The 22,138-nt window shown below is 53.4% G+C and overlaps 1 protein-coding gene across 1 annotated transcript in view; it reads left to right on the top strand.

The window, feature by feature from the left end:
* The window catches only part of PI4KB (phosphatidylinositol 4-kinase, catalytic, beta), a 92,677-nt gene that overhangs the window by 39,872 nt on the left and 30,667 nt on the right, over positions 1-22,138 (top strand). Inside the window, exons 4-5 of the mRNA XM_015410092.1 lie at positions 5,009-5,053; positions 22,063-22,133. Of these exons, the coding sequence (XP_015265578.1) occupies positions 5,009-5,053; positions 22,063-22,133 (116 nt within the window). The remainder of the gene's footprint in view (positions 1-5,008; positions 5,054-22,062; positions 22,134-22,138) is intronic.

Below are 22,138 nucleotides of genomic sequence, written 5' to 3'. Positions count from 1 at the left end.
GAATAATTTAAACCCTATAAGCAGGGGTCATTCCGTAGGAAAAGAGGTGCAGGAGCTCATTAGCATATAACTCATTAGCATAACTTATTTGCATAGGCCACACCCCCTGACCTCACCGGAAGTGTGTCAGAAGGCAACGCCCACCGCTCAGGCTCCACTGGACTGTTTTGGATTGCTAGCTATTGGGGGAGGGGAGGGAACGTGCAGATCTGTCCTCGCAGAGGAGGGAGAGCTTGTGCCTGAATAAACCTTGGTCTTAAAGGTGCCACTGGACTGTTTTGGATTGCTAACTATTGGGGGGGGGAGGTGCACGCGCAGATCTGTCCTTGCAGAGGTGGGAGAGCCTGTACCTCAATAAGACTTGGTCTTAAAGGTGCCACTGGACTGTTTTGGATTGCTAGTTACTGGGGGGGGGGACGCGCAGGATCTGCCCTCTGTGAGGGAGAGCTTGTACCTGAAGGTGGGCCGGGGGGGGCCCTCTGCAACTTACCTGGCTGCTTCTTGCTCCCCGTGGCCCGACTGAGGGCTGCTGGGAGCAGGGGGCGGGGCTTGTTGCATGTGCCCGCCCCCTGGGCTCCTTACTGCCGGAGCTCCGTTCCTGTGCGCTCCCGCAGGAAATGACCCCTGATTATAAGAGAAAACAGGATGGAGTCAAATTTCATTACGGGGATTTCTATGGGCCCCAGAAATGTTCTGTCGGTTCCGTGAGTCCCAGGAGGAGGTGCCCCCGTCATCCATTATTTCCAGTGGAGGAAAAAGAAATGCTTGTGAGCTGGAAGCTAAAACGCCTGAGCCGCCAGTCAAAATTTTGTGCACCGGCACCCCCTAGACCAGCTTGGAGGCAACACTGCCGGGGAGGGCCCAAAGCAGCTGACCTCATTCTCCTTCGTTTTATCCTCACAACAGCCTTGTGAGGTTGGCGGGGCTGAGAGAGTGTGTGACTGGCCCGAGGTCACCCAGCAAGGGGGGGGGTTTGGAACGTGGGTCTCCCAGATCCCAGGGTGACACTTCAACCGCCACGCCGGCTCTCAGAGGCATCAGCCATTGACGAGCAGTGGCTGTGGCGCTCAGCAGCCTTTCGTGTTGCAGAGTGTCGGGGCGGCCCAGCCATCGGCTTCCTTTTCCGCCTGGCCTTTTTGCAGTTGATCCCAGGCCATGTTCTTGTGGGTGCCACGTGTGGCCTTACTACAGGCCAGAAGGAAGGGTCTGCTGTAGCCCTGGATAGCCACTGACTGTGGGGAAGAAACCAGGTTGGTTTTGATTTAAATCAAGTCGGGATTTAAATCACTAGTAGAAGAGGAGGAGGAGGAGATTGGATTTATACCCCGTCCTTCACTACCCGAAGGAGTCGTCTTCTCCTCCCCTCCCCACAACAGACCACCTGTGAGGTGGGTGGGGCTGAGAGAGCTCTCTCGAGGACTGCCCCTGAGAGAACAGCTCTGAGAGAACTTGTGACTGTCCCTAGGTCACACCAACAGCTGCATGTGGAGAAGGAGTGGGGAATCAAACCCGGTTCTCCCAGACTGGAGTCCCCCACTCTTAACCACTACACCGGACTAGATTTAAATCATAGTTTTCTACATAACGATTCATTCTTGCTCGTATAAACTTAATATTTACAACCCGATGGTTTCCTTTTTGGAACAACAACTTTTCAGATTAGTTTCACAGTTATACCAAAAAATTACTGATTTGGTTATTCTGTTTATTTATTTATTTTTATTTATTATTCTATTTCTACCCTGCCCTCCCCGCGAACGGGCTCAGGGCGGCTCACAGAAAGGGCATTATGTGCCAGTATAAAACAATAAAACACATAAAACACATAAAAACAACCATTATCAAAATAAAGTGCTCAACGGTGTTATTAAAGCATTCCGGCAGAGCAGGATGGTAGCCTGTAGATGAAGCTCCGAGCCCGATTCGGCGGTGTGGGCAGTCGAAGCACTGTGGCTCGATCTTGTAGTGGGCCGTCCCAATACCCCATGTTCCCATGAGGTAATTGGTGGTGGTAGTGGCTTTGGCGGCTCCTAATCAAAAGTCTGGCGGAAGAGCTCCGTCTTGCAGGCCCTGCGGAACCGTGAGAGGTCCCGTAGGGCCCTGATCTCCTCTGGGAACTCGTTCCCGCAGGTAGGTAGGAGGTAGGGGCCGCCGCCGAGAAGGCCCCGGCCCTGGTTGGCACAAGCCTGGCCTCCCTGGGGCCTGGGATCATTAATCGCTGTTGGGCCCCCGAATCAATTTTCTTTCTTTTCTCGTTTCAATTCTTCGGAAAAAAGCAAAAAAAGGCTTCAGGGGAAAAAAACAGGGATAAATGGTTGTTTCCCCTAATTTTTCCAGTTTTTTCCTGGGCCTTCACATCTCTAGCCTTCGCTTTAGCGAAAGGATTCTGGCTTGGGGGTGGGGGAGGTGGTGTTGGAGAAACTGAGGCTCTCCGGTTTCTCAAGAGGAGAAGGGCTACCTGCATACAGCCTTGCCAGACCTGGTTTGTCCGCCGTGCACCTTCCCTCACTGTTTGAAAGGCTTCAGGCCGCACCCTGGGAGCCCGTGTCGCAAGCAGTGGTGTCATGGACTGGCGGTGAGGGCTTTTGCAAGCGGTGAGGAAAGGAAGCTGCAGGTGGGGGGCGGGGCGGAAGGCTGCAAAAACAGCCTTCAGACGGTGAAGGAGGAACGGAGCCATCTTTTCGTTCACAGGGTCTGTTCCTGGCGTATCACCGGGATGTTAACTTCCTCTAAGCTGTGGAGTCTTGCGAGCTCCTGGCATTAAAGTTGTGAGGGAGCGATTTGGGTGCTGCATAAATTAGTTTGCTCTGGAGCCCTCCTTCCTGAGCCGAGACAGAAACGTGTGAGCCGGAGGCTAAACAACTGTGAGCTGGCTCACACTAACCCAGCTTAGAGGGAACACTGGTGTTAACACATGGAATCCACTGCTGCAGGAAGTGGCGGCGGCTGCAAGCATAGGCAGCTTCAAGAGGGGATTGTATGAACATGAGGAGAGATCCATGAGGTGCTATTAGCCACGACGTATAGATGGAACACCGTGTCTGGGGCAGTGATGCTCTGTTTTCTTGGTGCTTTGGGGGGCCACAGTGGGAGGGCTTCTGGAGTTCTGGCCTTGCTGGTGGACCTCCTGGTGGCGCCTGGTTTTTGGCCACTGTGTGACACAGAGAGTTGGACTGGATGGGCCATTGGCCTGATCCAACATGGCTTCTCTTATGTTCTTATGTCTGGGGCAAGGGATGCTCCGTCTTCTTGGTGCTTGGGGGGGGGGCAACAGTGGGAGGGCTTCTGGAGTTCTGGCCCTGCTGTTGGATCTCTGGATGGCCCCTGGGTTTTGGCCACTGTGTGACACAGTGTTGGACTGGATGGGCCATTGGCCTGATCCAGCATTGGCTTCTCATGTTCTTATGTCTGGAACAGTGATGCTGTCTTCTTGGTGCTTGGGTGGAAGGGCATCTGGAGTTCTGGCCCAACTGGTGGACCTCCTGATGACCCCTGGGTTTTGGCAACTGTGTGACACAAGAGTGTTGGATGGATGGGCCACTGGCCTGATCTAACACGGCTTCACTTTTGTTCTTCTGTCTGGGGCGGTGATGCTCTGTCTTCTTGGTGTTTTGGGGGGGGAAGAGTGGGAGGGGTTCTGGTGTCCTGGCCCCACTGGTGGACCTCCTGAGGGCCCCTGGTATTTTTGGCCACTCTGTGACAGAGTGTTGGACTGGATGGGCCATTGGCCTGATCCAACCTTGGCTTCTCTTATGTTCTTATATGGAGCAGAGGTCCATCAGTGGCTCTTAGCCACAAGGTATAGACAGGAACTCTCGGTCTGGGGCAAGTGATGCTCTGTATTCTTGGTGCTTGGGGGGGGGCAACAGTGGGAGGGCTTCTAGCATGGGCAGCTTCAAGAGGGCACTGGATAAACATATGGAGCAGAGGTCCATCAGTGGCCATTAGCCACAAGGTATAGATAGGAACTCTCGGTCTGGGGCAAGGGATGCTCTATATTCTTGGAGCTTGGTGGGGGGGCAACAGTGGGAGGGCTTCTAGTGTCCTGGCCCCACTGGTGGACCTCCTGAGGGCCCCTGGTATTTTTGGCCACTCTGTGACAGAGTGTTGGACTGGATGGGCCACTGGCCTGATCCCACACGACTTCTCTTATGTTCACCCATTGTCCAGTGCTTTTTCAGCCACCCTCTCCCATCCTCCATCTCATTTACACTCGCACCTCCGCCTTTCGGCATCGAACTCCCCCACAATGTACCATGTAGGTGATCGGCAACAGTGTTCAATTTTGAGTTACTCAATGAGTATCTCAAAATTGGTAGTCCCCAAACAAAGCCACAGTAAACAAGACCAAGCGCTCAATTTGTCAGATTGTTGGTTGGATGTCTACATACACACCACAAAGGAAATGAACTGCCAAGGTTAGATATAACTTAAAATATAACTTACGATTTGACTCAAACTTTGTTCTGTGGCTTCAGACCAACCCGGTTACCCCACCTGAATATATCAACACTCATTCTTGGTGTATATGTATGTACTTGTGTGACCACTGAAGAAGGCCCAGATGTGGGGGGTGGGGGGAGCCAGCTACACTCTGTGTAAAAGATAAAGTGAATTTCGAAGTCTGTCAAGCGCCACTAGCTTCCTGGAGAAATGGAGCTTCCACGTGCAGGAACAGGTTATCTGAATGCCCGGGACCGCAAATCCTCCAGCAGGGCGCGCACCCTGAACTCCTGGGCTCCCATTGCAGCAGCTGAAATTGGGTGCCCATGTGGCAAAGGCTGCAACATGTGAGAGAGACCTGTTTCCCCTGCGGGGCGCTTGAAGTGTGTCAAGCAAGCGCATTGCTCCAGGGGGGTGAGGGAGGGGGACTCGTCTCAAAAGCTGGTTTTTAAACTCTTGCTTTTTCTCTCCCTACTTTTCCTTCCTTCCATCCTCCCTCCCTTCCTCCTTTAAAAAAAAAACAACGAAAACCCACCCCGTCCCCAACCTCTCATCCGTTTCCCAGGAGCTCTCCTCGAGTACGGAAAGTCTTGATAGATCCTTTTGCTCCGTAAGTGGCCAATTTATACTGGTTTTTGGTTCTTTCTCTCCCCCGCCACCCCAGCTGGGCTGCCTGCCTCCTCTTTTGTGATTTGTTTTTCCCCCCATCTGTTCTCTTCCGCAGCAGCATTTCCTCCGCGTCCCCGTCAGCCGCCCCTTTGCTCAGCCTCTTTTGGCTGCCTTGCAAACTTGTCCCCCCCACACCGGCAAGCCTTCTGAGCCGAGCCCAGAACCCTGCTCCACCCCGCCTGCTCTCACACTGCATGCGCCAGCCGCACCCTCTTGAGTTGCAGGTGGGGCGGGGGGGGGCGGCATCCGTGCATGCCACTCCGAGCAAGTGCCTGGCCCCCCCAGCCTCACGGTGCAGAAGGTCCCCCAGGTGTGGGAGCGGGAACGTGTGAACTGTTCTTCTGGATCGACCGGTCCCGTGCACAAGGTGGTTTCCCGTAAAGGCCCGAAAACAAAGCTTCAGAGCAGTCGCCGGCAATGCTCCCTCTAAGCGGCGGAGTCTTGTGAGCAAAACTTCTACTTTGTGAGCTACCGGTCTGGCATTAAAGCTGTGAGCGAGCGACTTGGCTGCTGCATAAATCAGTTTGGTCTGGAAGCCCTCCTTCCTGGGCGGAGGCGAAAATGTGTGAGCCGGAGGCTAAAACACTGTGAGCTGGCTCACCCTCACTCAGCTTAGAGGGAACACTGGTCGCAGGGACCGGGGCTTGGGTCCCACTGGGCCATTCTGGTGACGTCAAGGAGCCTCCTTGGTGTCAGAACCCACAGTCAACAACGTAGTACATACTTATCAGGAAAGGTAATACTTTATTGAAGAGCTATAGATGCATTAACATAGGCACTGTTAAGAATGGCGGCTGCCCCTGGGGCATAATAGGATATAGGGTATTCATATCCCCCCCCCCACTGCCCTGGCCAATTAGCCACTCTCCTGCGCGCGGGAGAAAGAGCTCCGTCCGTTTGCGCTGAAGCTGGGAACCAAGCTCGCTCCCACGGTTCCCTTAGAACTAGACATAGAAGAAGAAGAAGAGATTGGATTTATACCCCGCCCTTCACTACCCAAAGGTGTCTCAGAGCGGCTTACCAACTCCTTTCCCTTTCCCTTCCCCTCCCCACAACAGACACCCTTGAGGTAGGTGGGGCTGAGAGAAGTCTGACAGAAACGGCTCTTTTTCAAGGACAGCTGTGCCAGAATTATGGCTTGCCCAGGGTCATCCAGCCAGGTGCAAGTGGAGGAGTGGGGAATCAAACCCGGATCTCCCAGATTAGAGTCCGTGCACTTAACCACTACACCAAACTGGCTCCTACAACATCCCACCACCTGCAGAACTTAGAGATAAGCGTTACAGCAGCGAAGAAGCACAGAAAGAATGCAAAGGTGATTAGAGAAAGAAAAAGTGCCGGAGGAACAACAATGCCGGTAGGGTAGTTAGGGATAGTAACATTGAAACCCTGTAAACCGCCCAGAGACCCTCCGGGGTCAGGGCGGTCTAGAAATCAAAGCTATAAATAAATAAATGTAAATATAGAGTACAACTGACCCCTCCCCCCAACCCCCATGGCAGCTTAGCTGACACTTGGAAGCAACGGCCCCTCGGGATCCACCCCGTGGTTTCAAGCAGCCATTCCATAAAAGGAACTGTTTACCCCTCCTTTACGAATAAAACTCGTCTTTGATCCGGTTTGTGGTTTCATGGCTGCGCACACATTAAGAATAGACGCTAGGTTGTATCGGTTGGTTTGAGCAAAGGAGTCCCCCTCCACTGGAATACCCGGCCCACGTAATTTTCTTTTATTGGGTCGCATCCAGATGTCACGCTAAGTGGGGCGAGAGCTCAGGGTCTCCTCCAGTGCTCCTTACCCGGCTGGGTGTTCAGACCAGCAGAAGGTGTTTCTGGGCCTGATTGGAAAGTCCCAGGTCTGCAATTTGTAGAGTCTGAAAACGGAGTCAAGCAAAGAGCGGCAGGCTGAAGACGGGTGGTGCCAGGCGGATTTCGAGGCGCACGACAGGCTGTGTTTTCCCCCAAAGGGAAAGCGTCTCCTTTTGGGAGGGGCCGTGGCTCATAAGAACGTAAGAGAAGCCATGTTGGAGCAGGCCATGTTGGACCATCCAGTCCAGCGCTCTGTGTCACACAGTGGCCAAAACCCAGGGGCCATCAGGAGGTCCACCAGCGGGGCCAGGACTCCAGAAGCCCCCCCCCACTCTCCCCCCAAGCACCAAGAAGACAGAGCATCACTGCCCCAGACAGAAGAACATAAGAGAAGCCATGTTGGATCAGACCAATGGCCCATCCAGTCCAGCACTCTGTGTCACACAGTGGCCAAAACAGGGGCTATCAGGAGGTCCACCAGTGGGGCCAGAACTCCAGAAGCCCTCCCACCCAAGCACCAAGAAGACAGAGCATCACTTGTCCCAGACATAAGAACATAAGTGAAGCCACGCTGGATCAGGCCAATGGCCCATCCAGTCCCAACGCTCTGTGTCACACAGTGGCCAAAACCCAGGGGCCATCAGGAGGTCCAGCAGCGGGGCCAGAACTCCAGAAGCCCTCCCACTGTTATCCCCCAAGCACCAAGAATACAAAGCATCACTGCCCCAGACAGAGTGTTCCATCTATGCCTTATGGCTAATAGTAACAGATGGAACTCTGCTCTGTATGTTTGTCTAATGCTCAGTGGCAGAGCCTCTGCTTTGCGTGCAGAAGGTCCCAGGTTGAGTCCCCAGTATCTCCAGTTGAAAGGACCAGGCAGGAGGTGATGGGAAAGACCTTTCTCTGCCCGAGACCCTGGAGAGCGGCTGCCAGCCTGAGTAGACAATACTGACTTTGATGGACGAGTGGTCTGATTCAATATAAGGCAGAAGTAGTGTGTTCTTATTGGCTTTTCTGCCCCAGTAGCCTCTGATGCGTCTTGAAATGCGCTCTGCATCCAGCACCATCTCCTCTAAACAATACTTCCTGGTCTCTCTATCAAGAAGGCTGTAGGTTTTATGTGTTTTCCATCAAGCTCTGCAAGATCTTTTCCTCTCCCCCACTCCTTAATATGTACTGACTGTCCAGATTAAGGAAGGGTCCTGTGGAACTCAAAAGCTCACTCACAGCTAGATTTCCGGAAATTTTGAAGCTCGGGAAAAACCCCATTTCCCCCCCGGGTTTTTCCAGAAAAAAACTAAGATTTTTCCAGATTGAAAGTCATTCTGTTACTTTAGGAACATAAAATATGACTATGGACATTTTTACTTGGCATGAAATTATCACAACTAGCATATTAAAAATATAGTGTATCCAAACAATTATTACAAACACAATACCCACCCACATGCAAAAACAAAACTGAAACCTTTTTCTTTTCTTGTGACAATCGCACCTCCTAAAGGAAGAAATGCATCTTGTTCTTGCATTGGAGAGTTCAGTTGGTAACCTAGGACTTGCTTGTCCTCAGTGCACAGAAATGAGATCAATCTGATACCATACATATTTTTTAGAAATGATTTGGACAATATTTGAACACCTTGTCTTAAAATATTTTCTTCGTCATATCTCTCTTAACCGCTACACCAAACTGGGAAGGGAAAGGAGTTTGTAAGCCGCTCTGAGACTCCAAGTGTAGGGCGGGGTATAAATCCAATCTCCTTCTCCTCCTCCATCATATGGGGAGAGGCGGTCTCTGATCACCTGGAAAAGATACGTATGCTCTGCAGGGGACCAGGTGAACGGCAGTTTTCCAGCCAGGTTTTCGCGGCTCAAGAGAAGGCACTCAGATATCTCTCTGTTTATGTGCCAACCAGTGTTCCCTCCAAGCTGAGTCAGTGTGAGCTAGCTCACCGTTTTTTAGCCTCCAGCTCACACGTTTTTGTCTCCGCTCAGGAAGGGACGGCTCCAGAGCAAACTAATTGATGCAGCAGCCCAATCGCTCGCTCGCAACTTGAAGGCCAGGACAGAGCTCACAAAGCAGAATTTTTGCTCACAAGACTCCGCAGCTTAGGGGAAGCATTGGTGCCAACCTGTTTGCCATCCTGCTGGCGGTGTTGCCCTCGTGGTATTTGAAAGCAGGGCGCTCCCACCGGTCTGGAGGGAATGTCGAAATGCCCCCTCGTGTTCTGCTGCCCTTGGATGGCGTGTGCACCCAGTACCTCTTTTTTTAAAAAAATAATTTTTTATTAAAAAGAGCAAAACAGCATAACAATAGTACCTCTTTTAATCCCCCCCTCGATATTCCTTGTGTGTCTTCTTCTCCCCTCCCCCTCCCCTCCCGGCCCCAGAAAGAAAATGCCCGAGTTTAATCGGCTTCTCCGCATTCTGCGGTGCGGGCCCTGCGGCGTGGAAAGGAACGCCAGCAGCCAAACTTTCTCCGAGCACCAGACTTGGATTTTTGTGGCAGCCCCTGCAGAATCACGTCTCCTTCTTGACGCCTGGAGTTCTCTGATTCCACCACTGAAATGAGCACGTGAAACATTATTTTCCCCTTCCAGAGCATCCGCTCCAGGACCATCAAATATTAGAAACGGTGACAAACATTTTCCATGCAGGAGTGTTTAGCTTTCAACAGCTTCGGCTGGAGACAGACTTAGGCGGGGGGGGGGGGGGACGCAGACCACCCCGCCCTACAGGCGCTGGGGAAGGTCGTAGAATTCTAGCTATTAGAGCTGTAAGACGCTGAACTGCAGGCTGTGGAAGGTCGGTAGTTCAGCAGTTCGAGACCCAAGTGTACCACATGACGGAGTGAGCTCCCGTCTCTAGTTCCAGCTCCTGCCAACCTAGCAGTTCGAAAGCAAGAAATGGCAAGTAGGTAAATAGGTACCGCTTTGGTGGGAGGGGAATGGCCTTGGTGTTTAGTCATGCCGGCCACATGACCACGGAAACGTCTTCGGACAGCGCTGGCTCTTCGTCTTGGAAACGGAGATGAGCACCGCAACCCTAGAGTCGGACTCGACTAGCTTTCGAGCAAGGGAACCTTTACCTTTACCTATAACTCCATTGCTGTGACCCGGATAGCCCAGGCTAGCCTGATGTCATCAGATCTTGGAAGCTAAGCATGGTTGGTCCAGGATAGAAGAAAAGAAGAAGGGATTGGATCTATACCCCATGGCCCTTCACTACCCTGAAGGGGTCTCAGAGCGGCTTACAAACTTCTTTCCCTCCCCCTCCCCACGACAGACACACCCTGTGAGCTGTGGAGAGTCCTGTGAGCAAAAATTCTACTTTGTGAGCTCCTGGCATTAAAGTCGTGAGCGAGCGATTTGGCCACTGCATTAATTAGTTTGCTCTAGAGCCCTCCTTCCTGAGCCGAGACAAAAATGTGTGAGCCAGAGTCATTCTGTTACTTTAGGAACATAAAATATGACTATGGACATTTTTACTTGGCATGAAATTATCACAGCATATTAAAAATATAGTGTATCCAAACAAATTATTACAAACAGAATACCCACCCACACGCAGAAACAAAACTGAAACCTTTTTCTTTTCTTATGACAATCGCACCTCCTAAAGGAAGAAATGCATCTTGTTCTTGCATTGGCTGGATGACCTTGGGCAGGCCGTAGTTCTGATAAGAGGTGTCCTTGAAAAAGAGCCGTTTCTGTCAGAGCTCTCTCAACCCCACCTACTTCACAGGGTGTCTGTTGTCTAATCTGGGAGAACTGGGCTTGATTTCCTACTCCTCTACTTGCACCTGCTGGATGACCTTGGGCAAGCCACAGTTCTGACAAGAGCTGTCCTTGAAAAAGAGCCATTTCTGTCAGAGCTCTCTCAGGCCCACCCACCTTGCAGGGTGTCTGTTGTGGGGAGGGGAAGGGAAAGGAGTTTGCGAGCCGCTCTGAGACTCCTTTGGGTAGTGAAGGGCGGGGTATAAATCCAATCTCCTCTTCTTCTTCTTTCCCAACCTACTTAAGGCTGCAGAGCTCAGCTTTTCTTCGGCCAAAGCGTGGAGTGAAATAGACATGCAGGGTGGACGCAACCCCCATCTCTGGACGTGGGCGGGAGACAACCACCGTGGGGAGAGAGGGCGATGCGGAAGGCAGGCGGCTCCGGGTGGATGACTTTGGAGGGCCCTGTTCGTCTCTCCTGTATTCCCGTTCGCGATCAAAGAGGAAATGCTGTTCTTTGCTTCTCCCCCCCCCCTTTTTTAAAGAACCGAAACAAATTTTAATTTGGAACGTTCATTTGTACGCTTGGTGGGACTTTGCAGTTGCTTCCCCCCCCCCCCCCTTATAAACTTAAAATCAGGGATTTTCTTTCTTCTTTCTGTTGAAATTTTTGATCTTGCCAATCAGTTCCTGTTTTCCCTCCCCTACCGGATATTTTGTCCCGTTTCTCTGCATCAGTTGTTTGAATCTCTTTCTATCCATCTCGACTCTTCTGATTTGGTCATTGCCCGTCTTGGCCCTTCAGAACGTCTTCCCGCCGTTGGGCGTCCTGGTTTTAAGGCTTTGCTATCCAATGAATTATTGTAGTCCATAATCAAAACCCCGGAATCGCTTTGCCGAAACCCCCTTTGCTCTTTGTGTATGCCGGGAAGGGGGTGGGGGGCAGGGCAGGGCATTGGTTTATACTTACCCGTTACTTGGCGGTTTTTCCCCCCTGGCCCTTTACAGGGAAAAAAAGTGCTGGTCCCTGCCCTGAGGCGCTTGCCAGCCTGTCTTGAGGGCAGCAGAGGCCGCGGTCATGAGGGGCGGGTGGGACCAAAAGCCGTTGTGTGGACAGGGGCCTTGGTGGGGTTTTAGCCAAGGGTTATACAGAAGGTGGCTCAAGTGGTTAAGACACTGAACTGCAGACTGGAAGGTCAGTAGTTCGGCAGTTCGAGACCCGAGTGCTGTGTGACGGAGTGAGCGCCCGTCTCTAGTTCCAGCTCCTGCCAACCTAGCAGTTTGAAAGCAAGAAATTGCAAGTCGACAAATAGGTACCGCTTCGGTGGGAAGGTAACAGCGTTCCATACGCCTCGGCGTCTAGTCATGCCGGCCACATGACCACGGAGACGTCTTCGGACAGCGCTGGCTCTCCGGCTTGGAAACGGAGATGAGCACCGCATCCCTAGAGTCGGATTCGACTGGTTTTCGAGCAAGGGAAAACCTTTACCTAGAGAATGTTCGGGTCCCCCTGACGAAGCCTGCACGGCGAAACGCGTAGGGACTTTGCATAATAAACCAGTCATCTATTATCTGGCTCCCCCCCCCCCTTTTGTTCTGCTGGCACATTGCCGGGTGCAGCCCAGTCTTTCTTTATCCGTCGAAAGAGCCAGCGGGATTTTGGCCCGGTCTGGGTCAACGGTTTGGGGGATTGCCTAAAATGAGTGGGGGGGGGGGGAAGGGGGCAGGCTACAGATCTACATTAGGAGAGATTGACCTGTGAGCCTCGGGTTAGATCTGGGGGGGGGTATCTTGAAGTGGGTCTCGAAGAGGGAGCGGTGGGGAGAGTCAGCAAGTCCGGCACGGGCAATAAAACTGGCAGGCCCTTTCTGACACACCCAGGGAAATGCTAGTCACCACCTTGGGGTCAGGAACAATTTTTCTCCAGGCCTGTTTGGCCGGGGATCCTGGAGGGTTTTTTGCCCTCTTCTGGGCATGGAGCCAGTTGCTTCCCTCTAAGCTGTGGGGTCTTGTGAGCAAAAATCCCACTTTGTGAGCTACCGACATTAAAGTTATGAGCGAGCGATTCGGCTGCTGCATCAGTTCGTTTGCTCTGGAGCCATCCCTTCCTGAGCTAAGACAAAAAGTTGTGTGGAGCCGGAGGCTAAAAAATTGTGAGCTAGTGTCAGGGTCATTAGTCAGGTCACACCACACAGGGCTTCATAAGAAGATAAGTGTTTATTGATAGATCCAGTACTAATGATCACGTATACAGCTTGTGTCAGGAATAGCTTTCAGTATAGGGGCCTCTGACTTATAGTGAAATCAAACATCCCCCTCCCCAATGAGCAGAAGCCAATGATTATAGTTCGCGCACGTGGCAAAGCAAGCAAGCATTTCAATACAAGAACGCGTGGGCACTCCATGAAATTGCTGAGCGGTCGGGTTAGAACGGATAAAAGGAAGTCCTTCTTCACCCAAAGAGTGATTAACACTTGGAATTCACTGCCACAGGAGGTGGTGGTGGCTACAAACATGGACAGCTTCAAAAGGGAATTAGATAGGCATATGGAGCAGAGGTCCATCAGTGGCTATTAGCCACAAGGTATAGATAGGGGCTCTGGGGCAAGGGATGCTCTGTCTTCTTGGTGCTTGGGGGGGGGGGGGTCAACAGTGGGAGGGCTTCTTGTATCCTGGCCCCACTGCTGGACCTCCTGATGGCACCTGGTATTTCTGGCCACTGTGTGACACAGAGTGTTGGACGGGATGGGGCACTGACCTGATCCAACATTGGCTTCTCTCTTATGTTCTTATGTTAAGCATAGCCAAAAAGCTGTTATGTTCCCAGACGAGTAAATGCAGCTGGAGACTACAAGGTCAAGCCTGAGATAGCGCACAGTAGCTGGACAGGGAAGAGCTGAGAACGAGGAGGAGAAAACCCCCTCCACATTCCAGAGCCATGACGACAGGGCTACGTGACAGCTAGCTCACACTCACTCAGCTTAGAGGGAACACTGGTCAGGAAGCAGTTTTTCCTCCAGGCCTGTTTGGTCAGGGATCTCGGAGGGTTTTTTGCCCTCTTCTGGGCATGGAGCAGGGGTCACTGAGGGTGTGTGTGTGTGTGTGGGGAGGTATTTGTGAATTTCCTGCCTTGTGCAGGGGGCTGGACTAGATGACCCCAGAGGTCCCTTCCAACTCTATGATCCTAGGAGGAGGGGGAGACGGTCCAGCCATGTTGGTCCAAATCCCCAGTCCCCTCCTCGGCACAAGCAAACAGGGAGCCAACCCCTCGGATTCTGGCTCTTTCAAAAAGAAGAGAGCCTCAAGGGATGATGATGATGATAGTAATAATACCTTTCGATTTATTGATCGCTCATCCTGCAGAGCTGCTGGCTCTGAGCGATTTAGAGTTACACATGTTTTCACAAGGGACTAACAATGTTTCATAGGGTAAGGGAGGACAACATATATAATTCTTTAAATCGCACACTTTTGCAGCCGACGGGGATTTCGTTCAGCTGTAAGCTTCAGGCGTGTTCCGGCCGGCATTCACTTTCGGCATGGCTAGATGATGTCAGTTCTTCCAGGACTGCTTTTTGAGTCGTAGTGCCGCACTGCCACCGCCTGGCCGGATTGGCCCATCACAGGCTTCTTAATGCCGAAGAGGTCTCCCCCCCCCCCAGGGCCCTTGCTTCAGGTCTCTGGGCAGAGGAGGCCCTGTAGTGCACCGTGGTGTTCTGTACGTGGGCTTATTTGCAGCCCCTCTTCGGGCTCCAGGTGACCCCTTGGCAGGCGTTGGAGGGGGGCAGGATTCAGGAAGGCTCGATCAGGTTGTTGGATGTGGGGCGTCCTTGGTGAGCAACTGAGGATGCCTTCCTTTGCCCAGACACAGACCGGGGCCGCAACGGTGCCCTCTGCACCTGGTCAGAGGGTGAGGGTCTTTGCTACCTCTGGGGGTGGGGTGGCACTGAAAAACCATTCCAGCCCTGAGTCCCGAAGGGTGAGCTTAGAGCCAGAAACCCAGCTGGGTGGGAAAGGGCCCCGGGGGCAAGAGCGCCTCCAAAGGCTAGTGAATTTGTTGACGCACCACTGAGATTTTGGAGAGCGGGCAGCAGGGATTTCTGGGAAGGGCCCTCCCCCGCACGCGCCTTCTTTCCCCTTCTACGGTTCTGCTTTCAGAGTGGGGTGTGGTGAAGGAGCCGGCCTCGTCTTTGGTGCAGGGAGAGTCCTAAGCCATCCTTGCATGCCCTGCGGCATCCCTGGTCCTTCTGCTCTGCTGGGTCCCCTTACACTGCTTCTCGCTCCCCTTCCCATGTGGAAGGGAACCTCCACATGCAGAGACAGTCAACCTCTGAATCCCAGAGCCAGGAGGCAACGGGAAGGGAAGGCCTCGGCCTCTCTGCCCTGTTGTTGGCCCTCCGGAGATGCTTGCTGGCCACTGTGTGAGGTAGGATGCTGGACTGGATGGACCCTCACTGGTCTGATCCAGCAGGGCTCTCCTGAGGTTCATATGAAGGCCTCAGCCTCGTTGCCCTGTTGTTGGCCCTCCGGAGATGCTTGCTGGCCACTGTGTGAGGTAGGATGCTGGACTGGATGGACCCTCCCTGGTCTGACCCAGCAGGGCTCTTCTGAGGTTCTCCTCAGGGGAAGGCCTCGGCCTCTCTGCCCTGTTGTTGGCCCTCCAGAGGGACTGGCTGGCCCCTGTGTGAGGCGGGAGGCTGGACTAGATGGACCCCCACTGGTCTGACCCAGCAGGGCTCTTCTGAGGTTCTCCTCAGGGGAAGGCCTCGGCCTCTCTGCCCTGTTGCTGGCCCTCCAGAGGAACTGGCTGGCCCCTGTGTGAGGCAGGAGGCTGGACTAGCTGGACCCTCACTGTTCTGATCCAGCAGGGCTCTTCTGAGGTTCTTCTCAGGGGAAGGCCTCGGCCTCTCTGCCCTGTTGTTGGCCCTCCAGAGGAACTGGTTGGCCACTGTGTGAAGCAGGATGCTGGACTAGATGGACCCTCACTGGTCTGATTCCAGCAGGGCTCTTCCGATGTTCTTATTAGGGTCTCTTCCTCTCTGCCCTGTTGTTTGCCATCCAGAGGAACTGGTTGGCCACTGTGTGAAGCAGGATGCTGGACTAGGTGGACTACCCAGGAAATCTTACTGGTCTCTAAAGGGCTGGTAAACTCGAAGTGAAGAGTTCTCCCTGTGTCCTTTGGAAGGCTCAACCAGTGGATTGCACTCCCAAGTAGTGGGTGATGCGAAAGACCCATCGGCCCGAGACCCTGGAGAGCGGCTGCCAGCCTGAGTAGGCGATACTTACCTTGACTGACCCAGGGCCTGAATTCAGGAGAAGGCAGCACTATGTGTTTGCGTGTCCCTGCGGCCAGCGAGCTCCCGTTTCATTGGGGGTCTTTCCTCCTGCCGCCTCTGGCATGACTGGGTAGGTGGCCCAAGGTTGGGTGTCTTTTGGATGTGGACTACAAAGCGGCCTTGAAATCCACCTCCCCCCCCAGTCGCCCTGGAGGGCAGGCTCTCTATCCTGAGTGTGACAAATCCGGTTTCCTTGCTTGCAGTTTTCCAAGCGGCATGCCGGGCTCCTTTGCTGAATTAGGTCTTCTCTCTTCCCCGCCCGTCCCCCCCCCCCCAGTGCTTGGGTGGCTGCTTGCATGCTCTTCTCCTAGCTGTTGCGTTGGGCTTGGCGGCCACGGCAGGAATCGCTGCTTAATTAATTTCTGCCTCGGCTGCCAGCAGCTATTCAAATCACGGCGCACGGCAATGCTCCCTCTAAGCGGCGGAGTCCTGTGAGCGAAAGTTATACTTTGTGAGCTGCCGGCATTAAAGTTGTGAGCGAGCGATTCGGCTGCTGCATAAATGGGTTTGCTCTGGAGCCGTCCGTCCTGAGCGGAGACAAGAACGTGTGAGCCGGAGGCTAAAAAACTGTGAGCCGACTCACACTCACTCAGCTTAGAGGGAACACTGGCGCACAGTATCATGGAGGGAGGCGGGTGTTTACGCCGGGTGGTCTCCCTTGAAGTAGGGGGTGGGTGAGTGGGAGCGAGTGGGAAGCACTCTGGGGAAGCAGGCGTGGATCCCGCTGCCAGGTTCTGCTTTTCTTTGGTTCAAGGAAGCTGCCCTGACGCTCCTCTTGTGCCAGGGAAATGATTCCTAGGGCCCGGGGGGTGGGGGTGGGGTAAGTCTTGAGCAGAACCAGTCTTTGGGATCCAGCTCCTAGTGTCTGTCACCATAACATGGGTCACCTGGTCTGAAATCTCTGCTAGTCAATCAATCACACGAATTCGATTTGATTGAAACCTGCAGCTGTTTGCACGTGAGCAGGAACAGATGGCTCTAACCAGGGGTGTGGAGCGAAACCTCGTACCGTTGCAGGTAATGCCTGCTTACTTGTTCTCACATGGGAGAGTCACCCTTCCAAAGCGGCAATTGCCACGGCAGAACCTTTGCAACAACCCACGTTCCCATCAGTGTTTCCTCTAAGCCGAGCTGGTGTGAGCTAGCTCACAGGTTTTTAGCCTCCGGCTCTCACATTGTCTCAGCTCAGGAAGGAGGGCTCCAGAGTCAACTGCTTGATGCAGCAGCCAAATCGCTGGTCACAACTTTAATGCCAGCAGCTCGCAAAGTAGAATTTTTCCTCACAGGACTTCACAGCTTAGAGGGAGCATTGGTTGTAATCTGGGCTTTCTTTGTAGAAAAAGCCCAGCAGGAACTCATTAGCATAATAGGCCACAGCGAACAGCAGAAACTCATTGGCATATTAGGCCACACCCCATGCCTTCCTTTGGCTTGCCCGGGCGCCCCGTGGCTGCAGGTAGCCCAGGCAAGCCCACCCTTGAAGGGAAGGTGAGACAGTTTAAACTGCTTTCCCTTGGCTTGGCCGGGGGAAATGCCTCCCCAATCCTTCCAGCCCCCCCCGGCCCGCCCACCTTGGAGTCACCGGGGGGGGGGGTTGCTCTCCAGGCCTTCCCTCCGTAGCCACACATGCGCAGAGGTTTTGGCTGTAGGTGTGGCCAACTCAGAAGCCAGCCGGAACTCTGTTCCTTTGCGTTCCTGCCCCCAAAATAGCCCTGGTTGTAATTAATCAGGATGACTTCGGTCGCCTAAAATGTATGAATTGGTTAACTGCCGCTGCCTTCCCAAATTACAGAAACAGCTGGAAGGCCAAGAGAGAGAGCTGGGGGTGGATGGGGTTGGCTGCCAGGTGCGCCCCCCCCTGTGTGCAGCTTTTAAGAAGGGGGGGCTGGTAAGAGATGAGGAAAAGGTTTTGGGAGGCAGGAAAATGGGGTGGAGGTCAGGAGCTGCCGACAATTCTGAGGAAAGGCTGAAGAGTCTCTTGCTCCGGATTGCAAGACTAGATCTAATGGGTGGAAATTACAAGGGAGTCGATATCGGCTAAATATCAGGAGAAACTTCCTAACTGTAAGGGTGGTTGAGCAGTGGAACAGACTGCCTCGGGAGGTGGCGGATGCTCCTTCGCTGGAGGTTTTCAAGCGGAGGCTGGGCGACCATCTTTCGGGTATGTTATTGGGCTGTCTTTCGGCTATGCTCCTGCAGAGTGCAGGGGGTTGGACTAGATGACCTGTAAGATCCCTTCCAGCTCTGACATTCCATGATTATTACTTTCCAGGTGAGCAAAGAGACGACTTAGGGAGGGAACGTGATAGCAGATTTATGAAATTATGCACAGGATAGAGAGAGCGGACAGCGGACATTTTTTGGGTGGTGTCTCATAACACTAACACTCAGGCACCCAACAAAATTGAGAGGCAGCAGATTCAAGACAGACAAAAGGAAATAGTTCTTTATACAAGGAGCAATAGTGTTGCCCTGACCTGGATAGTCCAGGCGAGCCCCGTCTCGTCGTATCATCGAAGCCAAGCAGGGTCGGCCCTGGTTAGTACTTGGATGGGAGACCTCCAAGGAATGCCAGATTGTGGCGCAGAGGCAGGCAACGGCAGACTGCCTCCCAATGTCTGCTGTCTTGAAAACCCCACGGGGTTGCCTTAGGTCAGCTGTGACTTGATGGCACTTTCAGCCACCAGTGGAATTATGGGATTTACTGCCCACAGAGGTGATGATGGCCACAAGCATAGGTTCATGGAGGAGAAGTCCTTCAGTGGCGGATAGCTGTGGTACGGCTGAAGGAAGCCTCCATGTTCAGAGGCAGTCAACCTCTGGATTTCAGGGCCAGGAGGCAACATCAGGGGAAGTTCTCAGTCTCTCTGCCCTGTTGTTGACTCTCCAGAGGACCTGGTTGGCTGCGGTGTGAGACAAGATGGACCCTCACTGGTCTGATCCAGCAGGGCTCTTCTGAGGTTCGCCTCAGGGGAAGGCCTCGGCCTCCCTGCCCTGTTGTTAGCCCTCCAAAGGAACTTGTTGGCCGCTGTGTGAGACAGGAGGCTGGGCTAGATGGACCCTCCCTGGTCTGATCCAGCAGGGCTTTTCTGGTGTTCTCCTCAGGGGAAGGCCTCGGCCTCTCTGCCCTGTTGTTGGCCCTCCAGAGGACCTGGTTGGCTGCGGTGTGAGACAGGATGCTGGACTAGGTGGACCCTCCCTGGTCTGACCCAGCAGGGCTCTTCTGAGGTTCTCCTCAGGGGAAGGCCTCGGCCTCTCTGCCCTGTTGTTGGCCCTCCAGAGGAACTGGCTGGCCACTGTGTGAGACGGGAGGCTGGACTGGATGGACCCTCACTGGTCTGACCCAGCAGGGCTCTTCTGGTGTTCTCCTCAGGGGAAGGCCTCGGCCTCTCTGCCCTGTTGTTGGCCCTCCGGAGGAACTGGCTGGCCCCTGTGTGGGACAGGAGGCTGGACTGAATGGACCCTCCCTGGTCTGACCCAGCAGGGCTCTTCGGAGGTTCTTCTCAGGGGAAGGCCTCGGCCTCTCTGCCCTGTTGTTGGCCCTCCAGAGGAGCTGGTTGGCCGCTGTGTGAAGCAGGATGCTGGACTAGGTGGACCTTCACCGGTCTGATCCAGCAGGGCTCTCCTTACATTCGTATGCAATTCTCTTTTTAGAATCCAAGATATCTTGCAGTTCCATTTAGTGGTTAACAAATGAAACAGAAACTCTCTATCTGACAAACACCAAGAACTCCAGAGTTTTTGCTAGGATTAAAAAAAAGACAAAACGACCATTGTCTGCCAGAATGCCTCTTAGCGATTCTAAGAAATAACCCCCACTCAACCCGGTACTCGTTCAAACGGTTTCTGGCATTTTGCGCCCTCTGCTGGCTATTTAGTAGGCAGCACAGCACCTCGATACCCCTGGGGCGTTTTGAGAATGAAAATGGGTAAGTGAAAATGTAAAAGGGTTGCCGTCTTTGTCCAGTCCTCCGAGAGGTTATAAGTACGGTTTTTAAAGGGGGGGGGGTGAGGGAGAAAGAAACACTTTATAAACGGGAGCCAGATGTGCCCGATGAGGAATGAACAAGGAGGCAGACGTCTGGAGGAGAAAACTCTTCCCGTTGGATCATTGCAGAAACGGGGGCGCGTGGGATGCATAAGGTCATAGAGACCACCTGAAACTGCTCTGTTCGGAAGCATTCCCAGAATCTGAGTCTGCCATAACAAGAAAGATCCAAGGCTTCGTTTGAGGACTAGAAGGGTGTTGCAGATCTTCTTTTTGAAGCTGTATCCAGTAGGAAGCTTCCCCCTCTCGTCCCGGTGATCGCAGCTGGGCACTCAGTGTCTGCCATTGAGTGCACTCGGGCGGGTCCCTGCTTCAGAGCGATCTGGGCTCTCCCCGCCTGCCGCCGCACGCGAGGGCTCCCTGTTCCAGATCCTTGCTTGAGCCCCCCTCCGGGGAAAGCCCAATGGAGCCCAGGTGACCCCGGGACCCCGCTAAAGGACCCGGCGATTCGGCCGCACGGTGCCAACCGAAGATGCTGCGCTGCAACTGCAGCTAATGCAATCTTAGGATGCATGAACAGAAGCCTCGTGTCCAGGTCACGGGAGGTGGTCGTTCCGCTCTGTCCTGCGACGGTCAGGCCTCACCTGGAGTCCTGTGTCCAGTTTGGGGCACCACGTTTTAGGAAGGGTGTTGACAAGCTCGAGCGTGTCCAGAAAAGGGCAACCAGAATGGTGAGAGGGTTGGAGTCCAAGTCTTATGAGGAAAGGCGGAAGGAGCTGGGTCTGTTTAGCCTGGGAAAGAGAAGGCTTAGAGGGGACATGACTGCAGTCTTCAAGTATCTGAAGGGCTGCCGTGTAGATGATGGAGGAGATCTATTCTCTCTTGCTCCGGACTGCAAGACTAGATCTAATGGGTGGGAAGTCGTTACCGGCTCAATATCAGGAGAAACTTCTTATCTGTAAGAGTGGTTGAGCAGTGCCTCTGGAGGTGGTGGGTGCTCCTTCGCTGGACGTTTCCAAGCGGAGGCTGGACGACCATCTTTCGGGTATGTTGTAGGGCTGTCTTTCGGCGATGCTCCTTCAGAGTGCAGGGGGTTGGACTAGATGACCTGCAAGGTCCCTTTCAACTCTCACATTCTATGATTCTAACTGGAAACCCCCTGGAGCGGCCTCCCATAGACAGCTTTAAAAGGAGACCAGACAGATTCATGGGAGAGAGGTCTATCAGTGGCTACAGGCTATGGGGAATAGAAGGGACCTCCATACAGAGAGGCAGTCAACCTCTGGATCCCAGAGCCAGGAGGCAACATCAGGGGAAGGCCTCGGCCTCTGTGCCCTGTTGTTGGCCACTGGGTGAGACAGGACGCTGGACCGGATGGTCCGCTGGTTTAAAAGGAAAGTTAAAACTGCAGCATACATACACATCAGTGTAAATATAAGATTATTTCTGTAATCGATGTAGTTTCTGGGCGGTCTTCAAGGGCAGCCCCATGTAGAGCGTGTTGCAGTAATCTAGCTTTATAGCAGAGTAAAGAAACGTAGCCACTTTCTTGGTGACATTAGATGAGATACCGTTCAAAAGTCTATAAGCCTTAAATGTATCAGACCAGTCCCCCATCCTAACGAGAACAGAATGTAAATGCATATAACGCAAATCTGTATACAGGTGGCAATAGAGAAGAACATGAGTGATTGACTCAACACATTTTTGATTACAAGGGCAGTATATGGCTGTAATCGATGTAGTTTCTGGGCAGTCTTCAAGGGCAGCCCCACGTAGAGCGTGTTGCAGTAATCTAGCCGCGAACAATGCAATCTCATGTGCACCTCCTGTGAGCGGCGGCTGTGGCTATCCCATTTGTCCCTGCCTGCAAATCTCTACTGAGGCTTCCGGCAACGGACAGAGGTCTGGCCTGGACAAACCCTGCTTGGGAATCGTGAGGGTCTTCAATAAAGAGAGTAGCCAGTTTTCAGCCGTGCGCAGAGCCAGAAGGGGCCCTTTTGTGTTGAATCTGGGCAGAGTCCCTCCTGGCAAGGCCTCCCCCACGCGCTCGGGGGCTCTAACCCCTTCTCCCCTCCCTCGACTCCCCTGCCCCCCCGCAGCCCATCCGACTGGCCCCGGAGAGAGAGTTCATCAAGTCGCTGATGGCCATCGGGAAGCGCCTGACGACGCTGCCGA

The sequence above is a fragment of the Gekko japonicus genome, unplaced genomic scaffold (assembly GCF_001447785.1).
Source record: "Gekko japonicus isolate JY-2015 unplaced genomic scaffold, Gekko_japonicus_V1.1 scaffold424, whole genome shotgun sequence".
NCBI lineage: Eukaryota > Metazoa > Chordata > Lepidosauria > Squamata > Gekkonidae > Gekko > Gekko japonicus.
This window is presented reverse-complemented; position numbering and strand designations above follow the sequence as displayed.